At 47.4% G+C, this 25400-nt stretch overlaps 2 protein-coding genes across 3 annotated transcripts in view; one reads left to right on the top strand and one right to left on the bottom strand.

Annotated features, from left to right (window-relative positions):
• The window catches only part of odad4 (outer dynein arm docking complex subunit 4), a 54149-nt gene extending 47713 nt beyond the window's left edge, over positions 1 to 6436 (top strand). For both annotated transcript variants that reach the window (XM_069907118.1, XM_069907117.1), the window contains exon 25: positions 3760 to 6436. In XM_069907118.1, the coding sequence (XP_069763219.1) occupies positions 3760 to 3779 (20 nt within the window). In that variant the 3' untranslated portion in view covers positions 3780 to 6436. The remainder of the gene's footprint in view (positions 1 to 3759) is intronic.
• On the bottom strand, positions 1495 to 25067 carry sp2 (sp2 transcription factor). The gene is made up of 6 exons (XM_069907121.1): positions 24961 to 25067; positions 16291 to 16370; positions 13479 to 14784; positions 10532 to 10742; positions 8822 to 9015; positions 1495 to 5295 (listed from the first exon to the last, which is right to left on the bottom strand). The coding sequence occupies exons 1-6, from the start codon at positions 24965 to 24967 to the stop codon at positions 5192 to 5194; spliced, it is 1902 nt and encodes a 633-aa protein (XP_069763222.1). The 5' UTR covers positions 24968 to 25067; the 3' UTR covers positions 1495 to 5191.
• Between the last annotated feature and the right edge of the window lie 333 nt (positions 25068 to 25400).

The raw sequence follows: 25400 nt of genomic DNA, 5'->3' as shown, positions 1-25400 counted from the left end.
TACAGGGCTGTGGAGAGAGAGAGCGGGGCAGTGGGATCAGTGTGGGGATTGATACAGGGCTGTGGAGAGAGAGAGAGAGCGGGGCAGTGGGATCAGTGTGGGGAGAGAGTGGGGTAGCGGGATCAGTGTGGGGAGAGAGCGGGGTCTTGCAGTGTGGGAAGTAAAGGTAGACAATGGACATTTCGGGCTTTGAAAACAGGCTCAAGCCTGAAACGTCGGTAATATATTTTTATCTCCTATGGATGCTGGGTTTCTGTGTTTTTACTGCAATCATAGCATCACTTCATGTCCAGTGACACCCTGGGCTTTCAATACTCAGTCATCTGATTTAAAACGTAACCATCAAGCAAGGATATTGTGCTTTCCCTGGGAGGGAATTCCATACATCTTATAGGGGCTTCGTTCTCCTAAGTGATCTTGTTTCCTCCAACAGTGTGACTGACTCTGTCCATTCCAGTGTTTAGACTTCCCGTGATCTTTGTTCATAACCAATTATAGATTCAGCCACATAACTGGTGACCAATTCTTCCATTTGTTCTATTAACCAGCAGATACCACCACTCCCCCCGCACCCCCCCCGATCCTTGCCCTCTAACCTCCTACTACCCTGCCTCCAGTACTCTCTGCTTCTTGCTGCTGCTGTTCCATCTGCTGATGAGTCACACAGGCTGCATGGATGCTTTCACATGCAGGAGATTCAAAAGCATAAACTCCTCGCCCAATGCTCAACCTTCAATGTCCATCACAAATTTATTGACGCTGACGGAGATATTAAAAACTGACAGGAAGTAAAATTCAGGTGTCAGAACATGTATGTGATGTGCTTTGGACTCTTTACCTAAGAACGATAACCTTCCTTATAAGGTGTGCACAAAGAGTCACAAGACTGACTCCTGGGATGATGGGATTGTCCTCTGTGGAGGATGAATCATCTCCTAGTATATTTTTCAGTGCGAGGAGGAAAGGAAACCTTCGGTAATAACACTGGACAATGGAGGTTTGCTTCCTGAACACCTTTGGGTATGCAGTTACACTTTTACCCTGTGGAAAGATTCTGAATGTCCACCCCATCAAGGCATCTCGTGATTTTATAAACCTCTATCAGGTCTCCCCTCAGCCTCCATCACTCCAGAGAAAATAATCCAAATTTGTCCAACTTCTCCTTTTGTGAACCAGATCAGACAATGAATTTGTGATGGGCATTGAAGATTGAGCATCTTGGATGAGAAGGTAACACCACTGCATCTACTTGTGGTGAAAGCATCCATCCAGCATGCACAACAGCATGGACTGGTTGAGCCGAATAGCCTATTCCCGTGCTATACATTTGGTGTAAACAAACTCTGGGTTCCTGTTGCAGAGGTGGAGCTGGCTCTGGGCTATGGTGTTTGAGACCCGCACATCCTGCTTCAGTCAGAGGACTGAGAGGAAGGAAATGGTGGAGACCAGCTGTCCGCATTTTGTTGATTACCAGCAGATTAAAAACCAGCAGAAGCCAGCACCGCCATTCTTTATTTTTCTATATAATATGCCAAAGAACATTTACAACACCTCATAAATCCAAGCAGTATTCATCGTACAAAGGCTATAAACTAAGACAGCACTTCTAAGAAACAAGCAGCGACTCTGTATGGAAGGCCACACAGGGCAGTGCACCTGGAATCCCAGCCACCTTGGCTCTATCCCAGCACTGCACGGCGCTGCCAGCTGCAACTTTTGGGAGGTCGGGCATGCCATCCTCAGCAAGTGAGCCCAATGGGAGTTGGGCAGCTGGAAGGTGACAGGAGCTGACATTCAAGAGCAGGGGAAGCTCTTAATAGTGGTCATTTCAGTCAGCACCACAGGCGCAGGAATCACTCTGCTTTGCAAGTGTGTGCCAGGGACGTTCTCTACCTGATGGAGAAATCACCCGAACAACATTCAGCATTTTAATCTACCAAATAATTTTACACACTGCACAGAAACAACAGTTGTCATCGGGAGAGTAATCTACACCATGCTGGGAGTTATGTGGACAGCTGAAGTAGAACTGAACAACTAGCTTGGCTCGTTTGTGGTTCCCCAACATCTGAGCTTTTTTGCCTGCTCTGGAAGGTCATGTGTCCTGATCAGTCAGGATCTCTCAGGGTGCGTTGGGAGAGAGAAGTGTCCAAACCTTGCCTCAGCTTTTGGCCACACTCCTGCCAGCTCAAGAGCAGAAATCAAGAACCCAAACACACTCAGGCAGAGAATCTTAACGGTCCCAAATGATGACACTTCGGGGAGTAAATGGTGGACCAGTGCCATAGGAGAATATCTGTACCCCCTGGAAGGAATTCACTATGCAGAGATAAACTTCCACTTCGCACCTACGGCCAGTAACTGTTGTACATCATTGGAATATGATAATGAAACTAATGCATGCTATTGGCAAAGGTTAATCTTAAAACTGTTATTTTCTGCACCAGCTGTTTTAAAATTGTGTCCTCAGTAACGTCTGTGGGTTCTGACACAGACAAACACTCGATGGTCATGGGCACATTGACAAAGACTTAATTAGCTACTGCCAGCCTACTCACCCACCCCTCAGTCACTTTGGGTCAGCAAACAGTGAAGAGCAAGGATTATGAGCATTTACCACACATTCTGTGCCTATTGAATGTTCCACAGAGGAACTGTGTGGTCCCACAGGTCAATTGGCAATGATCTACCAAACTGAGTCTGGGATGAAGGAATTGCAGCTGTCAAGAAGGAATAGTGAGGAATTTCCCTCTTGGAGCATAAAGGTAAAAAGGAGGAATTTGGCAGGTATCCGAGAGCAGGAAGGGCTTTGATAACATGTCAGAAGGCTTGGTGACCACAGGAGACAAGAGTGAAGATGATCAGCAAATTAACCAGAGGAAGAAACAATTTGCCTACTTTATTCTCAACGGAGGCCCTAAGCCACCCCTTGATTGGAGGGGTGGGGGGGGGGGGGGCACAGCACATTTCAGTAAAAAGCCTTGTTTTCTTTTCACCTTGCAGAACATGTTTTTTAAAAAATGTTTTTCATATAGTCAACAGGAGAGAAGTACTGAAGAAACGAAAACTTGACTGCTTTACGGGGTTAATGGCCCCATAAACTTTGAGGAGAGCCTGGGAGGGGTGGAAGGGCATAGGCAAAAAAAGATTGAGAATAGCTGGTCCAGAATGCAATGCCTGGAACGATAGTGGAAGCCGATCCTACTGGAATTGTCCAAGGAGAATTAGGTAACTAATTGCAGTGTTGATTGAGAGCTATGGGTCTAATTGGGATAGATCTTTCAAATGCTGGCCAAAGGGTTTCTTGCTGTGCTGTGATGCTATAGGAAATCTGGAAGTGATTAGCTCACACATGATAACTTATTAAATATCAGGACCAGAGCTGGCAAAAAGGAACAGTGAATTGGATAAAATGCATCTACACAAAAGTCATCTGAATGGCTAAATGGGATGTCACTGGAGAAATCTTTGGAGAGACAAGCGAGTTCTTGTATCTCCTTTTGCACAAATCAAAACACGAAGCAATAGTGTTAAAGGTAAAATCCAGAAATCACATCAGTCAGTAAACAATGCGTGTTCCACCGTGGAATCTGCTCCATGCAGACAGAGATATCATTTTTATCCTGGTGAGAACTCAGAGTGATTTAATTGGCTACTGTCTTCTCACCAGGATTAAAATAAAACTTTTTCGAGTTGTTAACCTTGCCTATAGTCCCAGATATTTTTTGGTAATTAAATACACTTGTTCATTTCTTGCAGCTGCTACTGAAACCTGTTGAAAATGGATGTTGCTTCTGACCTTGCGAAACATACGCAGAGGAGGAGCCGCCTCAGATCAATGAGTTGCTTACCTCACTGTCCTCAAATCTCAGATGTGTGGCGCATGCAGAGCAGGGGAAATCACTTCCACCCCATTGCCACTTCTCAACATGGCTACACTCCCAATGCTGAGCCTGCACTTGTGCGTAGGTGCAGGCCAGAGCTGCCTCAAATACCACTTGTTGTTGGCCTTGCGGTCAACACCCTGTTTGGGTGATGTCACAAAAACTGGTACCCACGGAACTCAGAGCCTGGTGAGAGTCACTGCCATCAGGTTGTGATGGTGGAAGGTTCCAGACTTCACCACAATGCACTTCATTTGGTTGAGCTACTGTGTATTTATCGGGGCAGCCAACTGCTGGCTATGAAACTGCGAGCCTGGCTGCACAGGAAATATTCCTCCAAACATGTTGCCCCATGAGAGAGAACATGGGAGAGCACAGCTTCTTCCCATGCCGGTCATCACTGGAGGTCCAGCTGTTGGACTGGGTCGTGACTGCAACCTCCCCATTTACCTCCATTCCTCCTATCACATGTATCACAATTAAGAGATTTATTACCAGTCATCTTATAACATCCAAAACATATACTAAAATAAAATCCGATTTCCTTCCAATCAAAGCTCAAAAATACAACCAATATTTCTCTGAAACAACTGTAAACACTATGTTCATAATTATAATAAACATTGCAGGGTACTACAATCCCAGATTTCATTTTAAAAATTGATACCTTTTTTAAAAAAAAACAAATGATTTCTTTTTTCCTCATATTTGTGTCCAAAGATGAGTCATTTGGACAAAAAACATTTCATGATTCTGTAGCAGAATCACATTTGAAAAAAAGTTTTAGTGAAAAGTAATGAAAACCAAAGTGACTATTTGAAAGCCTCCGCTCAATCAAGGTACAGTGCTCCCATTATTGTATCTGACAAAATCTAAGGCATCTTATCAATAGAAAACAAGATATCAGCAAAGCTACAACTGTTATACAGGGAGGAATGGACAGAGCAAGCGAGACTGAGACTGGGCTTTCTGAACTTCACTCTCTCACCTTTCTGCACCAATAGCTTTGCTTTCACTCTCACCCGCAATCTGTTGTGCTCTCCGTGCCCGAGTGTTTCACTGGTAACGTGGGTTACTCCAGTAACAACATGTCTGGCTGCTTCTGTGGCATCGAGGGTGAGAGATGGGGGGGAGAGAGAGAGAGAGAGAGAGAGAGAGAGAGAGAGTGTAGGCCAAAGACGGCCCTCCCTCCCTCTTCCCGAGAAAATGCTTTTTGTCCCTTTTTCTCTTTAAAAATGCAAGAAAAACCAAAAATTAAAATGTTTGACTTCTTATGGAGACCACATCTCCCAAGTGTCCAATAGACTTTAGACCAAGTTCTTTGTGTTCAAGTGCGTTTTGTAGTGTTTGGTCAGATGGTCACTCCTCATGAAACGCTTGTGACACTGTCCACACTCGAAGCGTTTGTCACCTGCAACACAAAATCAGCACGTGGGCAAATTTACATCAACTGTGAAACATTGCATTGTAGCCCCTGCCACATTTGAAAATTAACATCCATTTTAATGGAAGGTTCTGATGAAAGGCTATTACCTGAAATGTTATCTTCCATTCTCTCCTCAAGTGCTGCCTAACTTGCTTAGTTCTGACACTGAATTCTGTAATGAAGTCAGGATTCCATACAGTCTTCCTCACTGATACTCAAATGCTCACAACCGTTCCCAAATGAGCACTCAAGCAGCTGGAGTTGGTTTCCCCACCCCTGCTCTGTAGTCATTTCTACCTGTTAGTTCCGGGCCAACACCCTAGCCTGTGTCCTTTGGCTGGCCCTCATAGACCTAATGGCATTTACTGCAAGAATTCTCTTCTAGCTTTTCAAACCATGATGTTGGAATTAGAAACCAGATCATCTAATGCTTAAGGGTATTTGTGGTAACTTTTCACCTCTGAGTCACAAGGACATGCAAGGGTTCAAGCTTCACTCCTGAGGCTAAAAATCCCCCTCTTGTTATTTTCTTGTACCCTTACACTTTATTCCCTCTCACACTAGTCCATTAAAACCTGCACAGCATTAGGACCTTTCAAATTGCCTTGAAGACCCAGGAACAGGGCTATTTGAAAGGGCCGAAACCTCGGAAATGGTCAGGGAACCCAGTAAAACTTACCTAAGTGTCCTCCTCTACCTATTTGAAAGGGAAATGGCTCACCCAGTTACTCTGGACTTTAAACAGAAAGGGAACAGAAAGAACACAGGGAACAGGGGGATTCCCTGTGGCTGTGTGACGCGTCACTCACCACGTCATCACAGGGGCGGGATCCCCCTTAAATTGCCAGGTTGGCAATTTAACAGGTAGGTTAGACTGCTATTTGAAAGATGCAGGAGGCACTCACAACCCAGTAATCTCACCCGGGCCCCAGGAGGGCCATCCGGGTGCTGCAATTTGAAAGCGCCTAGTAACTGCTGCTCTCTTCGCTTCCATTGTGCCCCTTCCCCCATCATTTTGTTCGGACGGCTGTCTATATTTTGCTCCTACCTTGATGTAGGGCTCAAGCCCAAAACTGGTTCTGTATCTTTATCTTTGCTGTATAAAATTCACTGTTTAACCTGCTGAGCTTCTCCTTATTTAAACTTCCTTTGATTCTTTTGTCCCTTACTTCTTAGTACAAGCAATTTACAGCAGCCAATTAACCTACCATTACAAAGTTAGGATGTGGGACACAATCACCGATCACAGTCAAAGGGAAAATCTGTAAAATCCACATAGGCAGTACTCAAGGCCAACGAGTCAAACACAGAATGCTGGAGCTCGGAGGCACCAGCTTTTATGTATCAGTAAATATCTTCATCACATACTCGAAACTAGTTCCCTCTCAAACTAATCACTGATTACCTGATCACTTACACTGGTCAATAAAGATTTTGCTTCCTGGACACTTTTAGTTGTATTTTATGGATTTTGAGTTGCTGATTAAGAAAGTCCCCTTAAAAATTTCCTATCACGTACTGTTTTTTTTAGTTTCCTGTCATATTTTAAGTCTGCTTCAACCATACAAAATCATGGTGCAACATATCATTGCAAATTCATTTCCTGCATTCGCACTTGGACTTCTTCCCTGCTATCAGAGACGAACGTGGTGAAACCAGGACATTGTGATCATGGACAAGTATTTACAGGGAAATGCTGGCCGACCTTGTTGGACACTGACATGAGAGGCATCAGATGCTGAGTACAAATAAAAATCTGCAGCAAAACATTTTTAGGTCGATTGAACTAACCCAATGTGTCGGCGTCGTTATGCGATTAAACGGGGTAAATTCAATAAAAGTTAATTTAGTGTTTCTCCAACTTCCTACGTGATACAGCAAATCTGAAATTATCCTTGTGTTTAGCTTGAAGTTCCCTATCGTAATCCCCAATATTTTTTCAGGAAGTAAAGCTTTTGAAAGGTGTTATCTCAGCATATTTGGTTACCTCTGTTCTCCATGATTAAGCCTCACTTCATTAACACTAAGGGACAATGCAAATCCTTTTACTCATGGGACGTTGTCCCGCTGCAGCTAAACTCACTGAGATGTCACATTCAATCATGAATGAAATCCCAAGGCATACATTTCCCTTGGCTTTGCCTTCATAACCATCACTAACAAGGCCCCACATGGGAGGTTAACCAGGAAGGTTCAGTCGCTTGGTATCCATGGCGTGGTAGTAAACTGGATTTGATATTGGCTTTATGGGAAAAGCCAGAGAGTGGTAGTGGATGAAGGCCTTTCATAGAGGAGGCCTGTGACCAGTTATGTGCCTCAGAGATCAATTCTAGGTCCACTGTTGTTTATCATCTATGTTAATGATCTGGATAATGTGATAAATTGGATCAGCAAGTTTGCAGATGACACAAAGATTGCGGGTGTAGTGGACAGTGAGGAAGGCTTTCAAAACTTGCAGAGGGATCTGGACCAGCTGGTAAAATGGGATGCAAAGTGGCAAATGGAATTTAATGCAGACAAATGTAAGGTGTTGCATTTTGAAAGGACAAACCAAAGTAGGACATACACTAAACTGTAGGGCACTGAGGAGTGCGTTCGAACAGAGGGATCTGGGAATACAAATACATCATTCCCTGAAAGTAGTATCATAGGTAGATAAGGTAATTTTGCACATTGGCTTTCTTAAATCAAAGAACTGAGTATAGGAGTTTGGATGTTATGGTGACGTTGGTGAGGCCAAATTGGAGTATTGTGTGCAGTTTTGGTTATATAACTTTAGGAAATAGAGCAATAAGATTGAAAAACTGCAGAGAAGATTGGATATGACCAGGAGATGAGGAACTGAGTTACAGCCAAAGGTTAAACAGGTTAGGACTGGAGCACAGAAGAATGAGGGGAGATTTGATAGAGGTATACAAAATTATGAGGGGTACTGATAGAGTAAAATCAAGTAGGATTTTTCCACTGAGATTAGTTTGAGATAGAAACCAGAGGACATGGGTTAAAGGTGAAAGGGGAAAAAGTTTAAGGGGAACATGAGGAGGAACTTCATCACACAGAGAGAAGTGGAAGTGTGGAAAAAAATGACAGCTGAAGTGGTGAATGCGGGCTTAATTTTAGCATTTAAGAAAAATTTGGATGGAGGGATATGGAGTGAATGCAGGTTAATGGGAGTCGACAGAATAATAGTTTGGCATAGACAAGAAGGGCTGAGGTACCTGCTTCTGTGCTGTAATGTTCTATAGTTCTATGGACAGGAAACAGGGGTTCTAACAAACTTAGAAATGCCAAGTGCCAGCCAGCCTAAGTTTAACAGCAATATATTGTGCCTCAAACTTTAATGAAATTCATTCTGGTAGGAGGGAATTGTCAATGAGACTTTTACAAAAGGCACCTGGAATTAATGCATCAATTCCACTGCTGGTTTCAAAGATGACAGTGGTTGGCAACATTGCTCTGTATGAATCATCTGCAGCTATTAAGGAGCACCCTCTGCAGACAGAGTACTGACCTGTGTGAGTCCGTGCATGCCTCTGTAGCTCGTCACTCCGAGTGAACCTCTTTCCACAGAAGACCCAACTACAGACAAACGGCCGCTCCCCCGTGTGTAAGCGGACATGGGCTCGTAGCAAGGATGTTTTCCGGAATATCTTTTCACAGCCTGGAATGTGGCAAATGTGCTTCTTCTTCCCAACTTCTCCACTTCTGGATTTAAAGCAAAGTCACTTTGTTAATGCCAGCTTTACGTATCCAATGGTATAGCAAGACCAGTGGCGAATGGAGAATTAGTGAGCTAGTCAGAGATGATGGGCTGAAAGACCTGTTTCTGTGCTAAATGAAAACTGGCCCCGTCATTTCACTGAATTGGCAATCCTGGCAAAATAAAGGAGACAACTGGAGAATTTAATGTTCTAAATACCAGAGGGCAAAATATCTGTGATTCTGTCAAAACCAGGATCCAAAAAAATGAATGCAGAACAAAAAATATTGGAGACGCTAGTGGGTCAGGAAGCATCTGTGGAAACAGTAAGAATATATGTTCCGGTCAAAGGTCTTTCATCAGAACCAAGAAAGTAACCAAGTTTGTTAAAATTGAAGTGAGGGAGAGAAGAGAGAGGAGTAAACCACAAAAGTCCATAGATACCGTGATTGAAGTGAAAACACAATGTGAAGAAACTCAGCAGGTCAAACAGTGCACTTTATATAGCAAAGATAAAGATACATAGTCAATGTTTCAGGCTTGAGGCCTTCATCAAGGTAAGAGCAAAATGTCACCAGGTGCCCGAACAAAATAGCGGGGGGGGGGGGTGTGGTGGTGAAAGTTGGGGGAGGAGCACAGTCCCACAGGCAGGAGGTAATAGGTGGATAAGGGAGGCAGGGCAAGAGGGTGGGGTTGATCGTTTTGTGAATGGAGAGGTAAGGAGGTGGAGAACTGGAAGCAGTGGGAGAGAAGGAATACATAAAACAAAGGGTATATCTAATCGGGTGAATCTAGAGTTGCCATGATGATAGCCTGGCTGATGGTTAATGATGACAAAGAGAAAGAGAAAGAGCTGAAACAAAGGACAGGTGAAAGTTACCATGATATCCAAAACAAAGGTAAGTTTTCTTTTACAACAGTAGGTTGCTGAGATCAAGAATGTGCTGCTTGAAAGAGTAATGTGAGCCAGCCAATTCAGTCAGAATTATTGAAGTTAGAAACTTGATAGGGTTAAAAAAAATTCAGAAGCCTCTGGGAAGCAGCAGGGGGGGAGTGCTTGGAGATCCCTAATGAAGACCTGGTAAAGGCATGTGCTTCCTCCTCCACCACTTCAATGCAGGTTGAAAGATAGAAAACCCACCAAGACTGAACATCCTTTACTTCTTATTCATCCTGCTTGCTTTATAATTTGAACAGGTGAGTGAAATTTTAAAAGAAAAAGCAGTGATTTACATTTCTGCTAAACTCTTAGGCTCAGACCACATCAGGCCTTAACTATAATCTTTAAATAAAAATGATCATCTTTTCCCACTGCTCAACTCATAGCTTACTTATATGTAGGAACAGGGGGTATTTATCCACGCCTGCTGTCTGGCCTGCTCAATATTTCCAGTATTTTTTTTCAACATCTGCTTGCACATCCCGCCTGAAGTGCAGCACCAACACTAGTGATTTCCACATCCAGAGCACAGACAGAGAGAGGAACAGGGAACAGCGGTGAAAGTGAAAAGCCGAGCTTACCTTTTCTCACCGTCCTTGCAGTTTGGACAGGTGCAGGCCATCCGTTTCATTTTCTTGCTCTGCTGCCCTTGCTGTGCAGGGATCTCATCAGATGGCAGGGCAGGCTCCACCTGCAGCTGGCTGAGCTGACTTGGACTCAGTCCGGTGATGGTGATATTGTTGGCAGAGACTGGTGACACCACACCTGTCTGCACACTCAACTGTTGCTGTCCTGCAAAAACAACCAGTCTTCCATAAGGAGCCACGGGGAGGCCATTCTGCCTGTTGTTTCTGTGCTGTCCCTCTAAAAGAGCTACATAGTTTGATTTTTCTCCTTCCACTCCAATCCTAATTATATTTGAGTGTTTCAAAGACTGATCCCATTTCCCAGTAAAATAGAAAGTAGTTTGTGGTATTGCATAATTATAAATTATGTTCATTTCAAATCTTTCTGTAACCCATCAATTTGAAATCTGCATCAAATCTCATTATCCAGCCTTGCTCTCATGGAAGGAATAATAGTTTGCCTTGTCCTTGGTATTAAACATCACCCATCCCACTGGCTTGATCTGCTTATAATGTGAAGCCTCAATGTATGATTACAATGAGTTGTCTTTTGTCAGATAGGAATTGATTCTCTCAATAGAGTGACCAGCAGCCTCAATTAATAGGTAAAAAATACGGTGTCTCACCGTTAGTTTGACAATCATGCAATATGCAGTCTCAAGCAACTGAAAAATTTGTTTCTCCAGCATCCATCAATCCCAATAGGTGCTGGTACCAGGGGCTTTAATGTATTCAATTCTACAAGCTTTTTTAAGATTCTGGAATTTTCATTCCTGTTTGCATTCCACATCCTTACCTGCACCACTTACAGTGGCTCCACCAACCAGCTTTTGAACAGCCTCCCTTGAAACTTCCCAAAAAGGCTAACTTCTCCACCTTATCTATCCTTTGGTCCTGACCCAAGAAGTGGGTAAAAATTAAACCTCCACCCACCCCCCCACATCATTCCGGTTCTTTCACTAGTCTGGGAGTATGATGCTAGACAAGTAAACAAGATGGAAACGACAACAATTTGGAAAATGATAAAACAGAGCCTGTGTCCGTCTCACACAGAGATCAACATGTCACAAAAAATGTGTCATATAAAATGTGGGAGTAGAAACTTCCGTCTCACTGATTCAATATGAGCAGCAAGCTCATTACTCATTCCATTCCGCTCCCTCTATTTTCCACCCAAGTAGAGCCTCCTTTGGCATTCCCTATCCATGGGAAACCACATCCAGCTGTTGCGGGAAGGTGAGGCAGTTCAATTGGTTCCCTTCAGCAGTCAACTATGGTCTTTTGCCTGTTGGCCCATGCTCCTCCCTGCCTCTTCTTTCCTGCTCCACCTACCTTTTTATTCAATTACCTACCTTGCTTTTGCTTATACCTTGACAAAGAGCTCAGGCCAGAAACGTTGGTTATATATCTCTGCTTCCTCTGGATGCTGTGGGACCTGCTAATTTTCGCCAACACTTTTGTGCAGTTGCTACAACCACAGGGTCTGCAGACTTTCTTGTTTCACTTTAAAATAATTAATCACCTTTTTGGGGACCATGTTCCAGATCCTGATAACTGATTGAAAACACTAGATCTTTGCTAGTGCTGTTATGTCTATGACTTCTTGTCATCAATCCAATTCACCTTCACATCAGGTAGGAACTAGGTGGGAGGAGCTTAACTGTGTGTGCATGAAAAAATTCAAAGTTCTACGCAGACCCCCCCCCGCTGATGAAATCTTCGCCGCTTCTCTGTGCCTGCAGGTCTCTTCGCCCTGAGCTCTACAACTGTGAGAGACTGCCACTTTGACATAAGAACAAAATGTTGCTATAATATTGTCTCAATATGATGAGAACACCGGAAATTTGACACATCTGCATGTAAGAAACAAGGTCAAGGATTCAAAACCTGGACAGTTAGAAAATATAGGAACATGATTTCACAATCAGTTTGAACTTACTAAATGACAGAATGGACTCGAGGACCTCCTACTGTTACTTTATTAATCTATGGTTTTGTTAAACTAGGCCCTTGGCTACATAAGCTCTGCGAATTTTAAAATGATATAGAACAGAGACAATCCATCCATTCTGCCTTACAAAGAGCAATGCAATGAAACCCGCAGCCTGCACCTCCCACGTCTGGTAAAACCTGCATGACCCAACTGGCAGAACTTGCAAATTCACACACACCCCACACAAACTGAGAGACTTTGCTGAGGGAGTGGCCAGGCTGACTGAGGGACTTTGCTGAGGGAGTGCCCAGGCTGACTGAGGGACGGGACTGAGGGAGTGCCCAGGACCACAGAAGGAAGGGACTGAGGGAGTGCCCAGGCTGAATGACAAGACTGAAGGAGTGCCCAGGCTGTGAGGGACGGGACTGAGGGAACGCACAGGGTGAGTGAGGGATGGGATTGAAGGAGTGCCCAGGACCACAGAGGGAAGGGACTGAGGAAGTGCCCAGGACCACCGAGGGACTGAAGGGTGATTTTAAATCTTTATAAAATTATCAAGGACTAGATAAAGCAGAGTCTTTTTCCTAGAGTAGAGGAATCCACAACTAGAGGGCACAGGTTTAAGGTGGGATGGATAAGTTTAAAGGAGATGTAAGGGGAGAGTTTTTCCAACACAGAGAGTGATGGTAATGTGGAACAAGCTGCCTGTGAGGCTTTAGAGGCAGGTAAAATTACAATGCTTAAAAGGCATGTGGATGGGTACTCACAATAGGAAAAACAGAGAGGGATACAAACAAATAGAATTAGTGTAGACAAGTAACACAGTGGGTATGGACAAGATGGGCTGAAGGGCCTGTTTCTGAGCTATATGATTCTATGATCTAACTTCCATTGCCTTTCAGGCAGAGCTTCCCAGTTCACTGTTAATGTGTAGGTTATGATGGAGGGAGGCTTTGGGTTATCTCTCACCTGCAGCATTGGTGACAGTCACTGGAACTCCAGGCACCTGTAGTCCATTGATGCTGATGGTCTGGATCGACTGGCCAGAGGCAAACTGTGCAGCGTTCAGGTTAATGGCTCCTCCTGCTGGAGCTATCCTCGGCAAGGCATTCCCCTTCCGGATCATTGAGCTTGTGGTGGATCTCTTCCCACCTCCTGCTGGGGCAATCCGGGGCAAAGCGCTTGGCCCCGTGGGGCTAGATGCTTGCTGGAGTGTGGAGGTGTTCTTCACAGGCAAAGCCTGCCAGTTCACCTGTCCCGGGGAGGAGACAGAATGGGTCCTGATGATGACAGGGGTGGAGTTGTGCTCACTGGTCTGGACCTGGAAGTTCTGTGGGGATTTCTGAGGGACGGTGGGAAGGGTGTGACCGCTCATGGATGCTGCCTGCACCACGCGGATCGCCTGTTGCGGAATGCTCTGCACTGGCTGCTCTTGCTTCTGCTGAACCACCTGCAGGACACTGGAACCAGGGCTCTGTAGCAACAACATGTTGGTCCCCGACTGAATGACATTGCCCGATGAGGCCTCCACGAAAGTCACTGTTTCTGCCATCGTCGAGGGGTTTGCCGATTTCCTCCGTGATCGCTTGCCAATTTTCGTCACATTGGTGCCACACACAGTGTCACCGGTCAACTGTATGGGGGTGCTGTCACCGGCACCGACCAAGTTGCTCATGGGCAAAGACAGTGCCATGTTGCCTCCACCTGCCAATTTGATGACGTTGCCCTGGGTCTGGAGAGTCGAGCCCCCCACCCTCTGCACTTGCACAGGGAGGGAGGCAGACTTCACCTGCATCGTCTGGGGGCACACCTTTGGCGCACTGCTCACTGGTGTGGAGGTAACGAAGGCTTGGTTGGTTCCTGGAATGATCTGAATTTGACTCGCCACATTCTGCTGGACATTGGCGATCTGAATGGACTGGCCTCCAAGTGTCTGTACCTGGGGGAGCACCTGGTACTGAACTCCAGGTCGCGAACCTTTGCTGACCACTGCTTGGTTCTGGATGGCGAGCACCAACTGCCCTGAGTTGGGGGGGCTAACAGCTGCATTGCCCACCTGCGACCCCTGGAGTTGGAAGACTTTTCCATTGGCTGTGATGAAGCTGAGGTTGCCACCGTTTTGTCCGTTGGGTGCCGGGGCTGGCTTCAAGAGTGGCAACTTCTTGGTGACCACCTGCACTGCCACTGGGGAGGGTGACGAGCCAGTCTCTGCAGCTGGAGGGCCGATCTTGCTGCAGGTAGCTGCCAGGAGAGCAAGTGGGGAGGGCTGCGAATCCTGGACCACAGCCAAAAACACGAAAGAAAGGGGAAACTTAGAGACTTTTACAGAGCCTTTCAATTACATCACAACAGGTTAAATTCAATGCATAATGTGAAAAACGTCATCAGAATTTTTCATCATGAACATGTCACGAAATTTGTTGCTGTGGCACCATTACAGTGCAAACATTTCCATAAATCACTTTTATTAATATTTAATTTTTGATTTTCATGGATTCATAAAAATTCAAGCAATCCCCTTCAACACTAATATAACATGCAGAGTCTGTGTTTATTCCCCCCGAACCCCATTACAACTGAGAATACAGTCATATATACAGACACAAATACTGGTGGGTCAATGATCCCTACAGAAACCTAGGGAAAAAAAAACAACCAGGATGACTAAGTAACAAAAGGTAAGGAATAAAAAAAGAAAGAACTAAAAACAATATAGGTTGCGTCATGTCCCTCTTCCTTAATCCCATTCATTTTTCTGCTGGGACAGACAGATTATTACAGTACCCATATTTCGGAGGGGGGGGCTGGTCAAATCTGCGTACTGATGTATTTCAAATAGGACTGCCAAACTCTAACGAATGTGTCATTTCCTCCTTAGATTTCAATCTTATTAATATCTTTCCTGTAGTTAAGTGACCAGAATTGTACACAATACTCCAAATTTGGCCTCACCAATGTCTTATACAACTTTACCATAGCATCCCAAAGGCTTGAGCTGCAATGAGAACATAGGACGGTGCAAAACCTGTCTTCATTGGCTGAAACAAATCCTCTCCTCTGAGTATTATCACACAAGAGATTGCAGGCACAGAGGAAATGATTGAAGGGAGCTCTGAAATCCTCCTTGGAAACACAGAAGCAACATCACTGAAAACAGAGAATCAGCACTCAGGATACCAAGTCTCTTAAACAGTGAGTGACATCTGAATGATCTGCTGGTCATCTATACCAGGAAACCCGTGGAGTGTTCCCTCCAATTCCCCAACAATCCCATCAGCATTCGATACATTCATGTGGAATGCAATAACTCTGCTTTAGACCTCAGCTCCACCCAGATATGGAGTTCAACCCACCTTCTATCCTTCGACGTAATCTCTCCTGGGGCTTTAAAACTGGTCTCTTCCCCTTTATCGGGGAGGGTAAGAATCAGCTGGGAGTCACACATTTCTGGTCTGCAAAGAGTGAGGCCACGGGTCATTTGGTTGTGGTGACCCTGACAGGAACTAACACAAAGAATGCGCAAGAAACTGGCGGGCATCAACTTGGTCCCTGGTGACACAGCGTACCAGGAAGAGCATAGGCAGGGGAGAAAGTTAAAGAAAAAAGTGGGTTTGGATTCCCACTAATGGCAACCCCACTGAGGGTGTCAGACCCACTTGAATTTCCCATTACTCTGAGAGCAGCATCCTAGCGCAACAGAAGGTGCTCCCCAGTGATACGATCTCCTGAAGCCACAACTTTGTGAGATGGGAGGTGTTACAACAGACAAAAGGACCCGTACCTCTGTCACTGGCAACGCAGCTGGTTGGAGGTACTCACTGGGACTAATAGTGGCAGTAGCAGCCATACTGTCCTGCTGGTCTGAAAAAGAAAATGAATTAATTAACTACTAGCAGCACATTGACAGGAATCACTTTCCTTGCCAGCCTGATAAATTCACCCTTGCATTGTCTGCTCCATTCCTGCTGTACCATTCGTGGTGCGAAGACCCATTGAACCGGTTCTGAATCTTCTTGCTAATATACATACAAAAGTCTCCACTGCTCCATTATGTAAAAGATCATGGAAGTTCTCCTGTGCCCTGAGGCCAGTATTTATTTCTCAACCAATAACTGTCAGATTTCAGATTAAGATTTATTGTCAGAGTACATACATGACATCACATACAACCCTGAGATTCTTTGGCGGGCGAGGCAGAATTCCCACTTATTGGTAGTGCAAAAAAAGACTTAACAAGCACATGTAAGCAAATAAAGAAATGTAAACAAACTGCAATAGAGATAGAAAAAAAATCAATACAGTATAAGAGTCCTTAAATGAGTCCCTGATTGAGTTTGTGGTTGAGGAGTCTGATGGTGGAGGGGGAGCAGCTGTTCCTGAACCTGGTGATGCGAGTCTTGTGGCATTTGTACCACTTCTCTGATGGCAGCAGTGAGGACAGAGCAGGTGCTGGATGGTGTGGCTCCTTGATGATTGCTGCTGCTCTCCAACAGCAGCGTTCCCTGTAGATGTTCTCGATAGTGTGGAGGGTTTTATATGTGATGTCCTGGGCAGTGATGGCTTTCCATTCCAGGGCATGAAAGGAACTTTGAGTTCTATTCCGGATTAATTTTAAGGTGTCATTCTTCTCTCCCACCTCAAGCAAGGAGTCATGTAGATGAAGGGTCACACAGTTTGCTGAGCTGCTTCCTCACAGTTCCGGTGACCGGTTTGAATCCTGACCTCCAAAACTGCTTGTGGAGAGTTTCCCTCGTCTCCCTGTCACCATGTGGGCTATCTCTGCGTGCTCTAGTTTCCTCCCACATCCAAAAGGTATGCAGGTTGGTGAATGAATGTGCCGCTAAAGATAGGCTCCAGTGTGTAGGTAAGTAGTAGGATCTGTGGGGGTCAGGGGGGGGGGTTGTTGATGAAATATGAGCAGATAAAAAAAACGAATATCAGTGTAGATGGGTGCTTAATGATGTGAACGGTGGGCGGAAGAATCAATGACAATATTGTGCAGTTCAGACTGAGGGTCTGTGAAGTTTTGGAAAAGGGCACCAAGAAAAATTCCAGTCTATTTGCTTCCTGAACACCTTTGAGCATTTTTTTATGGACTTTTGGCAGCTGATCTCAAAAATCATCTTAAAAGTTTCCTATCACATACATTTTTTTAAAGATGTAACCTAAAATTGTGATTTCCTGTCACATTTTAAGTCTACTTCAAGTATACAAAACCACGAAATGCAACGTGTCATCGAAAATTCATTTTCTGCATTCGCTCTTGGACGTCTTCCCTGCTGATCTTGGTGCAATCGTGGTGAAAGGTTTCACCAGGACATAGTGACCATGGAAAAGCAGTATCAGGGCAACTGGAATCCATCAACCCTGGCCGATTATTGTCAAACATTGACACGAGAGGCATCAGATGCTGAGCACAAATGAAAATCGGTGGCTGTGTGGCGGCTCACCACAAGGCAGGTGAACCGGCCCCGCTTGTAAGCCATGTGGCAAGGCAGGCGGCCAAAATGGCGCCGTCGGGGGTTTCCCTTCCTTCCAGCTCGGGGATCAGAAACCCGCGCTTGGGGACCACGTGACACCCGGGTGACGTCAGCACCCTCCAGCGCAGTTCTCAGGCAGGTCCGGGGTGGGAGTACAAGTGCAGCCCAGCAGTCTGCAATAAACTAGTCTGCTCACTGAGCTCATCCGTCTGGTTGTGTGTGTTACTGCAGGAGCAGTGTAGCCACGGCAACAATTGGTGACCCCGACTGGTTCAAATGTATTTGAACTATGAGCGAGCCTGGGATCAGCGCTATAGCTGTAAAACTGCCTGAATTCTGGGTTCAGGAGTCGGAGACGTGGTTTGGCCATGCGGAGGCCCAGTTTCACCTCCGTCAGATTTCGTCCGACACGACCAAATTCTACCATGTGGTCGCTGCCCTGGACCAGGCCACCGCCAGACGCGTGCTGCCCCTTGTTCAGCACCCACCCACCGAGGACAAGTACGAGACCATCAAGCGATTGCTTACTGGGTCCCTCGGACTATCCAGACTCCAGCGTGCCGCTCGGGTGCTGCACCTCTACGCCCTGGGGGACAGGTCCCCGATGGAACTGATGGACAAGATGCTCACGCTAATGGGTGAGCACACCAACTGCCCACTTTTTGAGCGCATCTTCCTCAAACATATTCCCAGGAACATCCACCCGCTCCTGGTTCAGGAGAGCTTCACTGACCCGAGGAAGGTCGCCCAGAAGGCCCAAGAGCTATGGCTCGCACGATTCTCGGAAGGCTCAGTGGTCCAGCAGGTCACGAGGCATGGGCACGACCACACCAAGCCCACCCCTACACTGCGGTAGAGCACCCAGCCCCTGCAGGGGCCCCCAAGAGCATAACCAAGGCCGCAGCTTCAGGCCTTTGCTTTTACCACCATCGCTGGTGAGCCAAGGCCCGCAAGTGTTGTCAGCCCTGCTCGTTCCAGGGAAACGACCAGGCTGGCCGCTGTCAATGGCTGCGGCGGCTGGCCAAGGACACAGCTGACTCAAGTCAGCAGCCTGCGGTTCCTCATTGACACTGGAGCCCAGATCAGCATCATCCCGGCCACGGCCATCGAATCCAGGAACCGACCTCGTGAACCTCCCCTCCGTGTGGCCAACGCAATGGCAATCCGGTCGTATGGAGACAAGACAGTCCACTTCCAGATCGGCCAACGGAATTTCGCATGGAGGTTCACCATCTTGTCCCTCCCGACTGCCATCCTGGGTGCAGACTTCCTCCTTGCACATGGGCTTCTGGTGGACATTCGAGGTAGGCGCCTAGTAGACGCCCGTACCTTCCAGGCCATTCGCCTCAACACCGCCCACTCGGAGCAACATCAGATGGCCACGATCACCACGCCCAGAGACGAGTTCCCGATGCTCCTCAAGCCACAGTTCTCCGCTGCCTCGCTGCGCCACGGGGTGTTCCACCATATCCCCACGCAGGGCCCGCCAGTTCACACCAAGGCACACCGGCTCCTGACTGACAAGCTCCAGGTAGCGAAGGAGAAGTTTTCACACCTGTTGGAGCTGGGGATCATTTGGCGGTCCAACAGCCCATGGGCCTCACCGCTCCACCTGGTCCCGAAAGCCTCCGGTGGCTGGCGTCCCTGCAGAGACTATCGACGGCTCAACAAGGCAACCGTTCTTGACCGTTACCCCATCCCTCACATCCAGGACTCTATGGCCAACCTGCACGGCGCGAGGATCTTCTCCAAGGTTGACCTGGTGCGCGGATATCACCAGATCCCAGTGCACCCTGAAGTCATACCCAAGACGACCATCATCACCCCCTTTGGTTTGTTTCAATTCCTGCGCATGCCGTTCGGGCTCAAGAACGCCACTCAGTCCTTCCAGTGCCTCATGGACTCTGTGGGCAGGAACTTGGATTTTGTCTTTATTTATTTGGACCACATCCTCATCGCCAGCAAGGACCGGGCGCAGCACAAGACCCATCTGCATGCCCTTTTCTCCCGGCTGGCCAACTTTGGCCTTACCATCAACCCGGCCAAGTGCCAGTTCGGGAAAGAGTACATTCAGTTCCTGGCCATACCATCACGCCCGAAGGAGCCACGCCCACCGCTGCGAAGGTCACCACTATCAGGGAGTTCCCATGCCCGGACAGCCTCAAGGGGCTCCAAGAGTTCACAGGTACGGTCAACTTTTACAACCGCTTCATCCAGGGAGCTGCGCGCATCATGGAGCCGCTGTTCGCCCTCATCACAGCCAAGTACAAGACGCTCGCTTTTCTGCTATTTTTTGGAGGGGAGGACTTTTACCATTTTCACAGACCACAAACCCCTCACCCAGGCGCTTGTGATGGCAAACATCTTCACTGCACTGCCATTTTAAGTCGGCGCTCACTGGTCCCGAATGGACGGACGAACTGCCTTGGGTGTTCCTGGGCAAGGAAGATTTGCAGGCGTCTTCAGCTGAGCTGGTCGACGGTGCGCCGCTGGTACTACCTGGTGAGTTCGTCAACGCACCTCACAATCCCCAGCGGTCGCCACATGAACTACTTTCATCACTTCAAGGCACGCTTGGACTCCTTCGAACCCCCACCACCTAGGCGTGGCACCCGCCCGACTTACGTTCCTGGCGAGCTGCTCTCCACTGAGTTAGTTTTCGTTCAGTGGGGCCCGACCGCGGCACCTCTGCAACGACCGTACGCGGGACCATACAGAGTTATACAGCATTCCGGCTTGACGTTCATGCTGGACTTGGGTGGCAGGCATGAGCTGTTTACCATGGACAGGCTGAAGCCAGCGCACCTCGATCCCACCGAGCCCGTGGTCGTTGCCCAGCCAAGAAACAAGGCCACCCGGCAAAAAAGGACATTGTTGCCGGTTCTGGGGGGGCTGTGTGGCGGCTCACCATAAGGCAGGCAAACCAGCCACTTGTAAGCCACGCGGCAGGGCAGCCGGCCAAGATGGCGCCGTCGGGGGTTTCCCTTCCTTCCAGCTCGGGGCTCAGAAACCCGCGCTTGGGGACCACGTGACACCCGGGCGACATCAGCACCCTCCAGCGCGGTTCTCAGCCAGGTCCGGGCTGGAGTATAAGTGCAGCCCAGCAGCCTGCAATAAACTAGTCTGCTCACTGAGCTCAACCCATCTGGTTGTTTGTGTTCAGCTTGAAGTTGTCTATTGTAATCCCCAATTTTTTTTCAGGAAGCAAACCTTTTGGGAAAAAAATGTTATCCAGTGTAATCAGATGTGGGTGAACTCCCCCTTTCTTCAAAATAGGATCAGGGTTAGCTCTGGTATGTTGTTTAATCCAAAACAAATCACTGCAGTAAGTCCAGTGCTATCTGCAGAAAAACCTCAGCCTTAATTTCAGGGCTCTAGGCTCAGCAGGACCTGAATTGACAACATTGAGACTGACAAGCAAGAGTATAACCTAGTGTGCAAGAGCTGGCAGTTACCATGACACCGTCAAAAAGAAATGGGAACCACTGAAAAACTTTGGAAAAAATTCTATCTGCTGACCTCCCAGCTGCTCGCTCACAAAACTGCAGCCTTTTCTGAGAGTACAGTGGCGAGCATCATCAAAGGTACAGTTCAGCCCTGACACTGCAGCGCCAAACGCACCATTCGTGAGGTGAACCTTGCACAGCAACACGCTTGAAACTGCCAGACAGCACCCATAATCTCAAAAACTCATTAAATACTGCAAAAGTCTAAAAATCCAGATTCTAGAAATCTGCACCACCCAAGAATCTAATCTTATCGAAAACTTTCGCCTGAAATCCGGACCAGCCGAGAAACCGGACTTCTCGAAAACTCTTGGCTTGCGTAATCCACAGAGGCACAGTGACAGCGTGACTGCACGGAGGTCGAAGAAATAAGAGAATTTTGTTCGTATTTTATATGAAAAAGTGTTGTTTTTAAACTAACAAAATTTACCAGTTTATTCCCCTTAAATTTGAATTTTAAAATTACTGCCTGAGAATCTGGACCAATCAAATCCCTAAGCAGTCTGGATTTTAGGACATTTATTGTACCGTGCCATGGGATACAAGGCTGTAGAGCAATGAAAAAAATTATCTGAATTAAAGGAATCAGAGGTACATAGAAAGTGGCTGGAGGGAAGTTTGCAGAGCAACTCCCCAGGGTTGGTATGGAACAAACTGCTTTAACACACATGATCTTCAGTGTTTGGAGCACAATTGCCAACTTTGTAAATGACAAAAAACTTGGAGATGCAGTGAAATGTCTGGAGAGTAGTCCCAGACTTCATGATACCATATGAATAATTGGGTGGGATAGTGGATAGGAGGCAGTTGAAATTTAATGCTGAGAGATTTAAAGTAGCAGGGCAGGTTGAGAAAGTGAATTTAAAAGGATATGTGAGCCTGGAGAGGAACAGAGCACTGCGAAGTTATCGTGAACCTTTGTGAAACACTGATTTGGGTGCTGCTGCAGTATTGTATTATATAGAGGATGTAAAAGATTTATCAAATAGATCAACTGTTACGTTCGAAAGGGAGCTGGATAAAAATCTGAAAGTGTTTGCTGGGATGTGGGTGGGTGCAGATTCTGGGGGCGGGAGGGTGTGCAGTGGTTCAGCGCAGGGGACCAGAAACAGGGAGAGCACGCCTCTCCATTGAGAAGAAGCAAAGGAGACAGCCCTGCAGGACAGTGATCGTGGTCCCGCAAAGAGCTCAGCAGATGGAGAACCCACACAAGCTGAGGGTGACTTGCGGTCGGGGGACTTGCTCTCGCTCATGGGAACCAAGTATCGGAGCCAAGATTCAAGAGGATTTTGAGGGCAAGAAGGGCTCCCAAAGGCCCTCGGGCGCTGAAGGCTTCCTGATCATGTTGGATGTTTGGATCTGGAGCTTGGGTTGCCGATGAATCGAAACGGAGTCCGTGCGGTAGCAGAGGCTACGGGAGCGCTGGAGGCAAATCCACGGACACTCAGCGACTCTGAAGGGACTCTCTTTTGCTTCTCTTTCTCTCATACTATAAGGAGCCCTAGGCAATACTAATGGCAACTCTGTTTGCCTCACCGCAGGCAGAAATTAAAGTGTGTCATGAATGACAATAAAAGGAACCTTGAATCTTGGAGACCAAGGGGCTAGGAATGGTTCAACAGGCCATAGCCAAGCTGGGCTTCTGTAAAACCTGTATCAAAAACACCATGCGGTAAAATCACTCCTCTACAGGACACAATATACTGCAGTTTTCAGCTGGCCTGTTATCCTAAAACTGACCGTGACATTGGTAACAGCATCAGTGTGAGTACAATCGTAGAATACACAAGGCCCAGATATCATTTGACCCAACAATCCACTGCTGTATATGCTTCAAACATCCTAATGTTACTCATTCACCCTTTCACTATCTCTCCCTATTTCTCTCTTGCTTCTGTGTTTATCCATCTTCCCCTTAAACCTCTCTTTGTTCGTCTCAACTCCTCCCCATAGGAGCCATGGGAACCCCTTGCCCTCTGTGGAGGTTTCTTCCAAATTCTTCACTGGATTTATTCAGGGCCATCTTACTTCAGTGGTCGTTGATTCTGCTTTTACCATAAGCCAATGTTAACAGCTTTTCACACTGTGATGTGGTTTATCATAAAACGACCATCATGCAACAGGACTTCACAGCTCAGAGGGATGAATGTTTGAGCACTGTATGGAAGTGATCATTAATCCACCACACAGATGGGTGACCAGAGACCATGGTATCAGACCGAGATGAAAATCGCTTCACACCTCAGTCAGTGTTCCTTCAACAGTCATCACAGCTGGTGGATGGTTGTACCATTAAGTCACTGACCCATGAGAGGGACAAGTGGTGGCCTTTTAATCCATACCTTGCCAGTAAGTTCAAACCCTGACTAAATGAGACATCAGCTCAACTCTCTCTTGCTGAGGGGAGGAGTTGCAAGTCACAACATTATTGCATTAACACTGCATCGCCAAGTCCCCAGAAAGAAGCATCTGACTGCCCCCAACCCAGGAAGCTCTCTCCACCCTCGTCCCACCCCTCTGCCCCCACATCCTTCTCCTCCATCTCTCTCCCCAACCCTCACCCCACCACATCCCTCTGTCCCTCCCCAGCCTTCTCAACCCACAACCCTCTCCCCTCCACACTCTCCCTCACACACCCATCCCCTCTCACACCCATCCCCTCTCACACCCATCCCCTCTCACACCCATCCCCTCTCACACCCATCCCCTCTCACACCCATCCCCTCTCACACCCATCCCCTCTCACACCCATCCCCTCTCACACCCATCCCCTCTCACACCCATCCCCTCTCACACCCATCCCCTCTCACACCCATCCCCTCTCACACCCATCCCCTCTCACACCCATCCCCTCTCACACCCATCCCCTCTCACACCCATCCCCTCTCACACCCATCCCCTCTCACACCCATCCCCTCTCACACCCATCCCCTCTCCCCTCCCTCCCTCCCCCCACCCATCCCCCCACCCAACCAACCCCGGGTCAGGAAGCGGTGCGAGCCCCTCCAACCCCGCCTCCTCCCCACCACACAGCGAGGAGGGGCGGCAGGATTTGGCGGTCGGGCGGGACCGCCTCCTGCCAGGCGACGGGCGCTTTGCCACTGCAGAGCCATGTTGGCACGAGGTGGGCAAGCGCCCTCTCCCCAACGAATGTCACTTGGGGTTCAATGCTACAACATGTTGGACATAAATGACCGGCGCCGCAAGAAAATGCAAGGGTTTGCAGCGCACACGAGAGTCCCTTTGCATTCGGCTGCGGGGGCTTTGCCCGGAGCCGGAGCCGGAGCCGGAGCCGGAGCCAGCGGCCCGGCCCCGCCGTCCCCTCCCCCACTCCCGGGCCCCAGTCAGTCGGCCCGCCGGCCGCCCGCTACCCCACGCTCGGTGGCCGCACCCACCGCCGCCCCCCACTTCACTAAACCGACATTTATTCCAAAATCATTTATTTTTGAAAAAATAGCGACCTACCGCTCATGATGTTTTATTCACTTTATGAGGGTCAAAGTGGAGCGCGACGCCGCCGACCAATCGGCCGCCGGTTTCCGCCCAGCACTTGCATGATCGACAGCGGTTCCATCCAATGGGATTCAGGAGTGGGCCCTCGATCGGTGATGTGATGACGGAATGGGCGGGCTTATTGAGCAATTAGGAAAAGGATTGGCCGGTGGCGTTCTTGTCACTTTTGGGGCCGTATTGTGATTGACAGATGAACAGATATTTTTCTACAAAGGAAGGCGGAGCACAAATCTAATTCTCCGCCTTTTAAGTGGCCAGAATTAAGATTGACAGTCATGGTATCCATTAGATATTGCGCATGTGAAGGGGCGTTGTCGCAGCCAAGCCTCTGAATGGTCGGATTGTTCGGTGATGGCGCGTTATTCTGCGATAATTGACAGTGATCCCGGGGA

The sequence above is a fragment of the Narcine bancroftii genome, chromosome 12 (assembly GCF_036971445.1).
Source record: "Narcine bancroftii isolate sNarBan1 chromosome 12, sNarBan1.hap1, whole genome shotgun sequence".
NCBI lineage: Eukaryota > Metazoa > Chordata > Chondrichthyes > Torpediniformes > Narcinidae > Narcine > Narcine bancroftii.
The sequence above is the reverse complement of the archived record's forward strand: the minus strand, read 5'-3'. Positions and strand labels throughout refer to the sequence as shown.

Coding starts and splice junctions, on each gene's coding strand:
- sp2 (XM_069907121.1), bottom strand. Junction 14,785..16,290: donor CTGCGTTGCCAGTGACAGAG/GTACGGGTCCTT, acceptor GCTGTGGTCCAG/GATTCGCAGCCCTCCCCACT. Junction 10,743..13,478: donor GACTGTCACCAATGCTGCAG/GTGAGAGATAAC, acceptor TTGTTTTTGCAG/GACAGCAACAGTTGAGTGTG.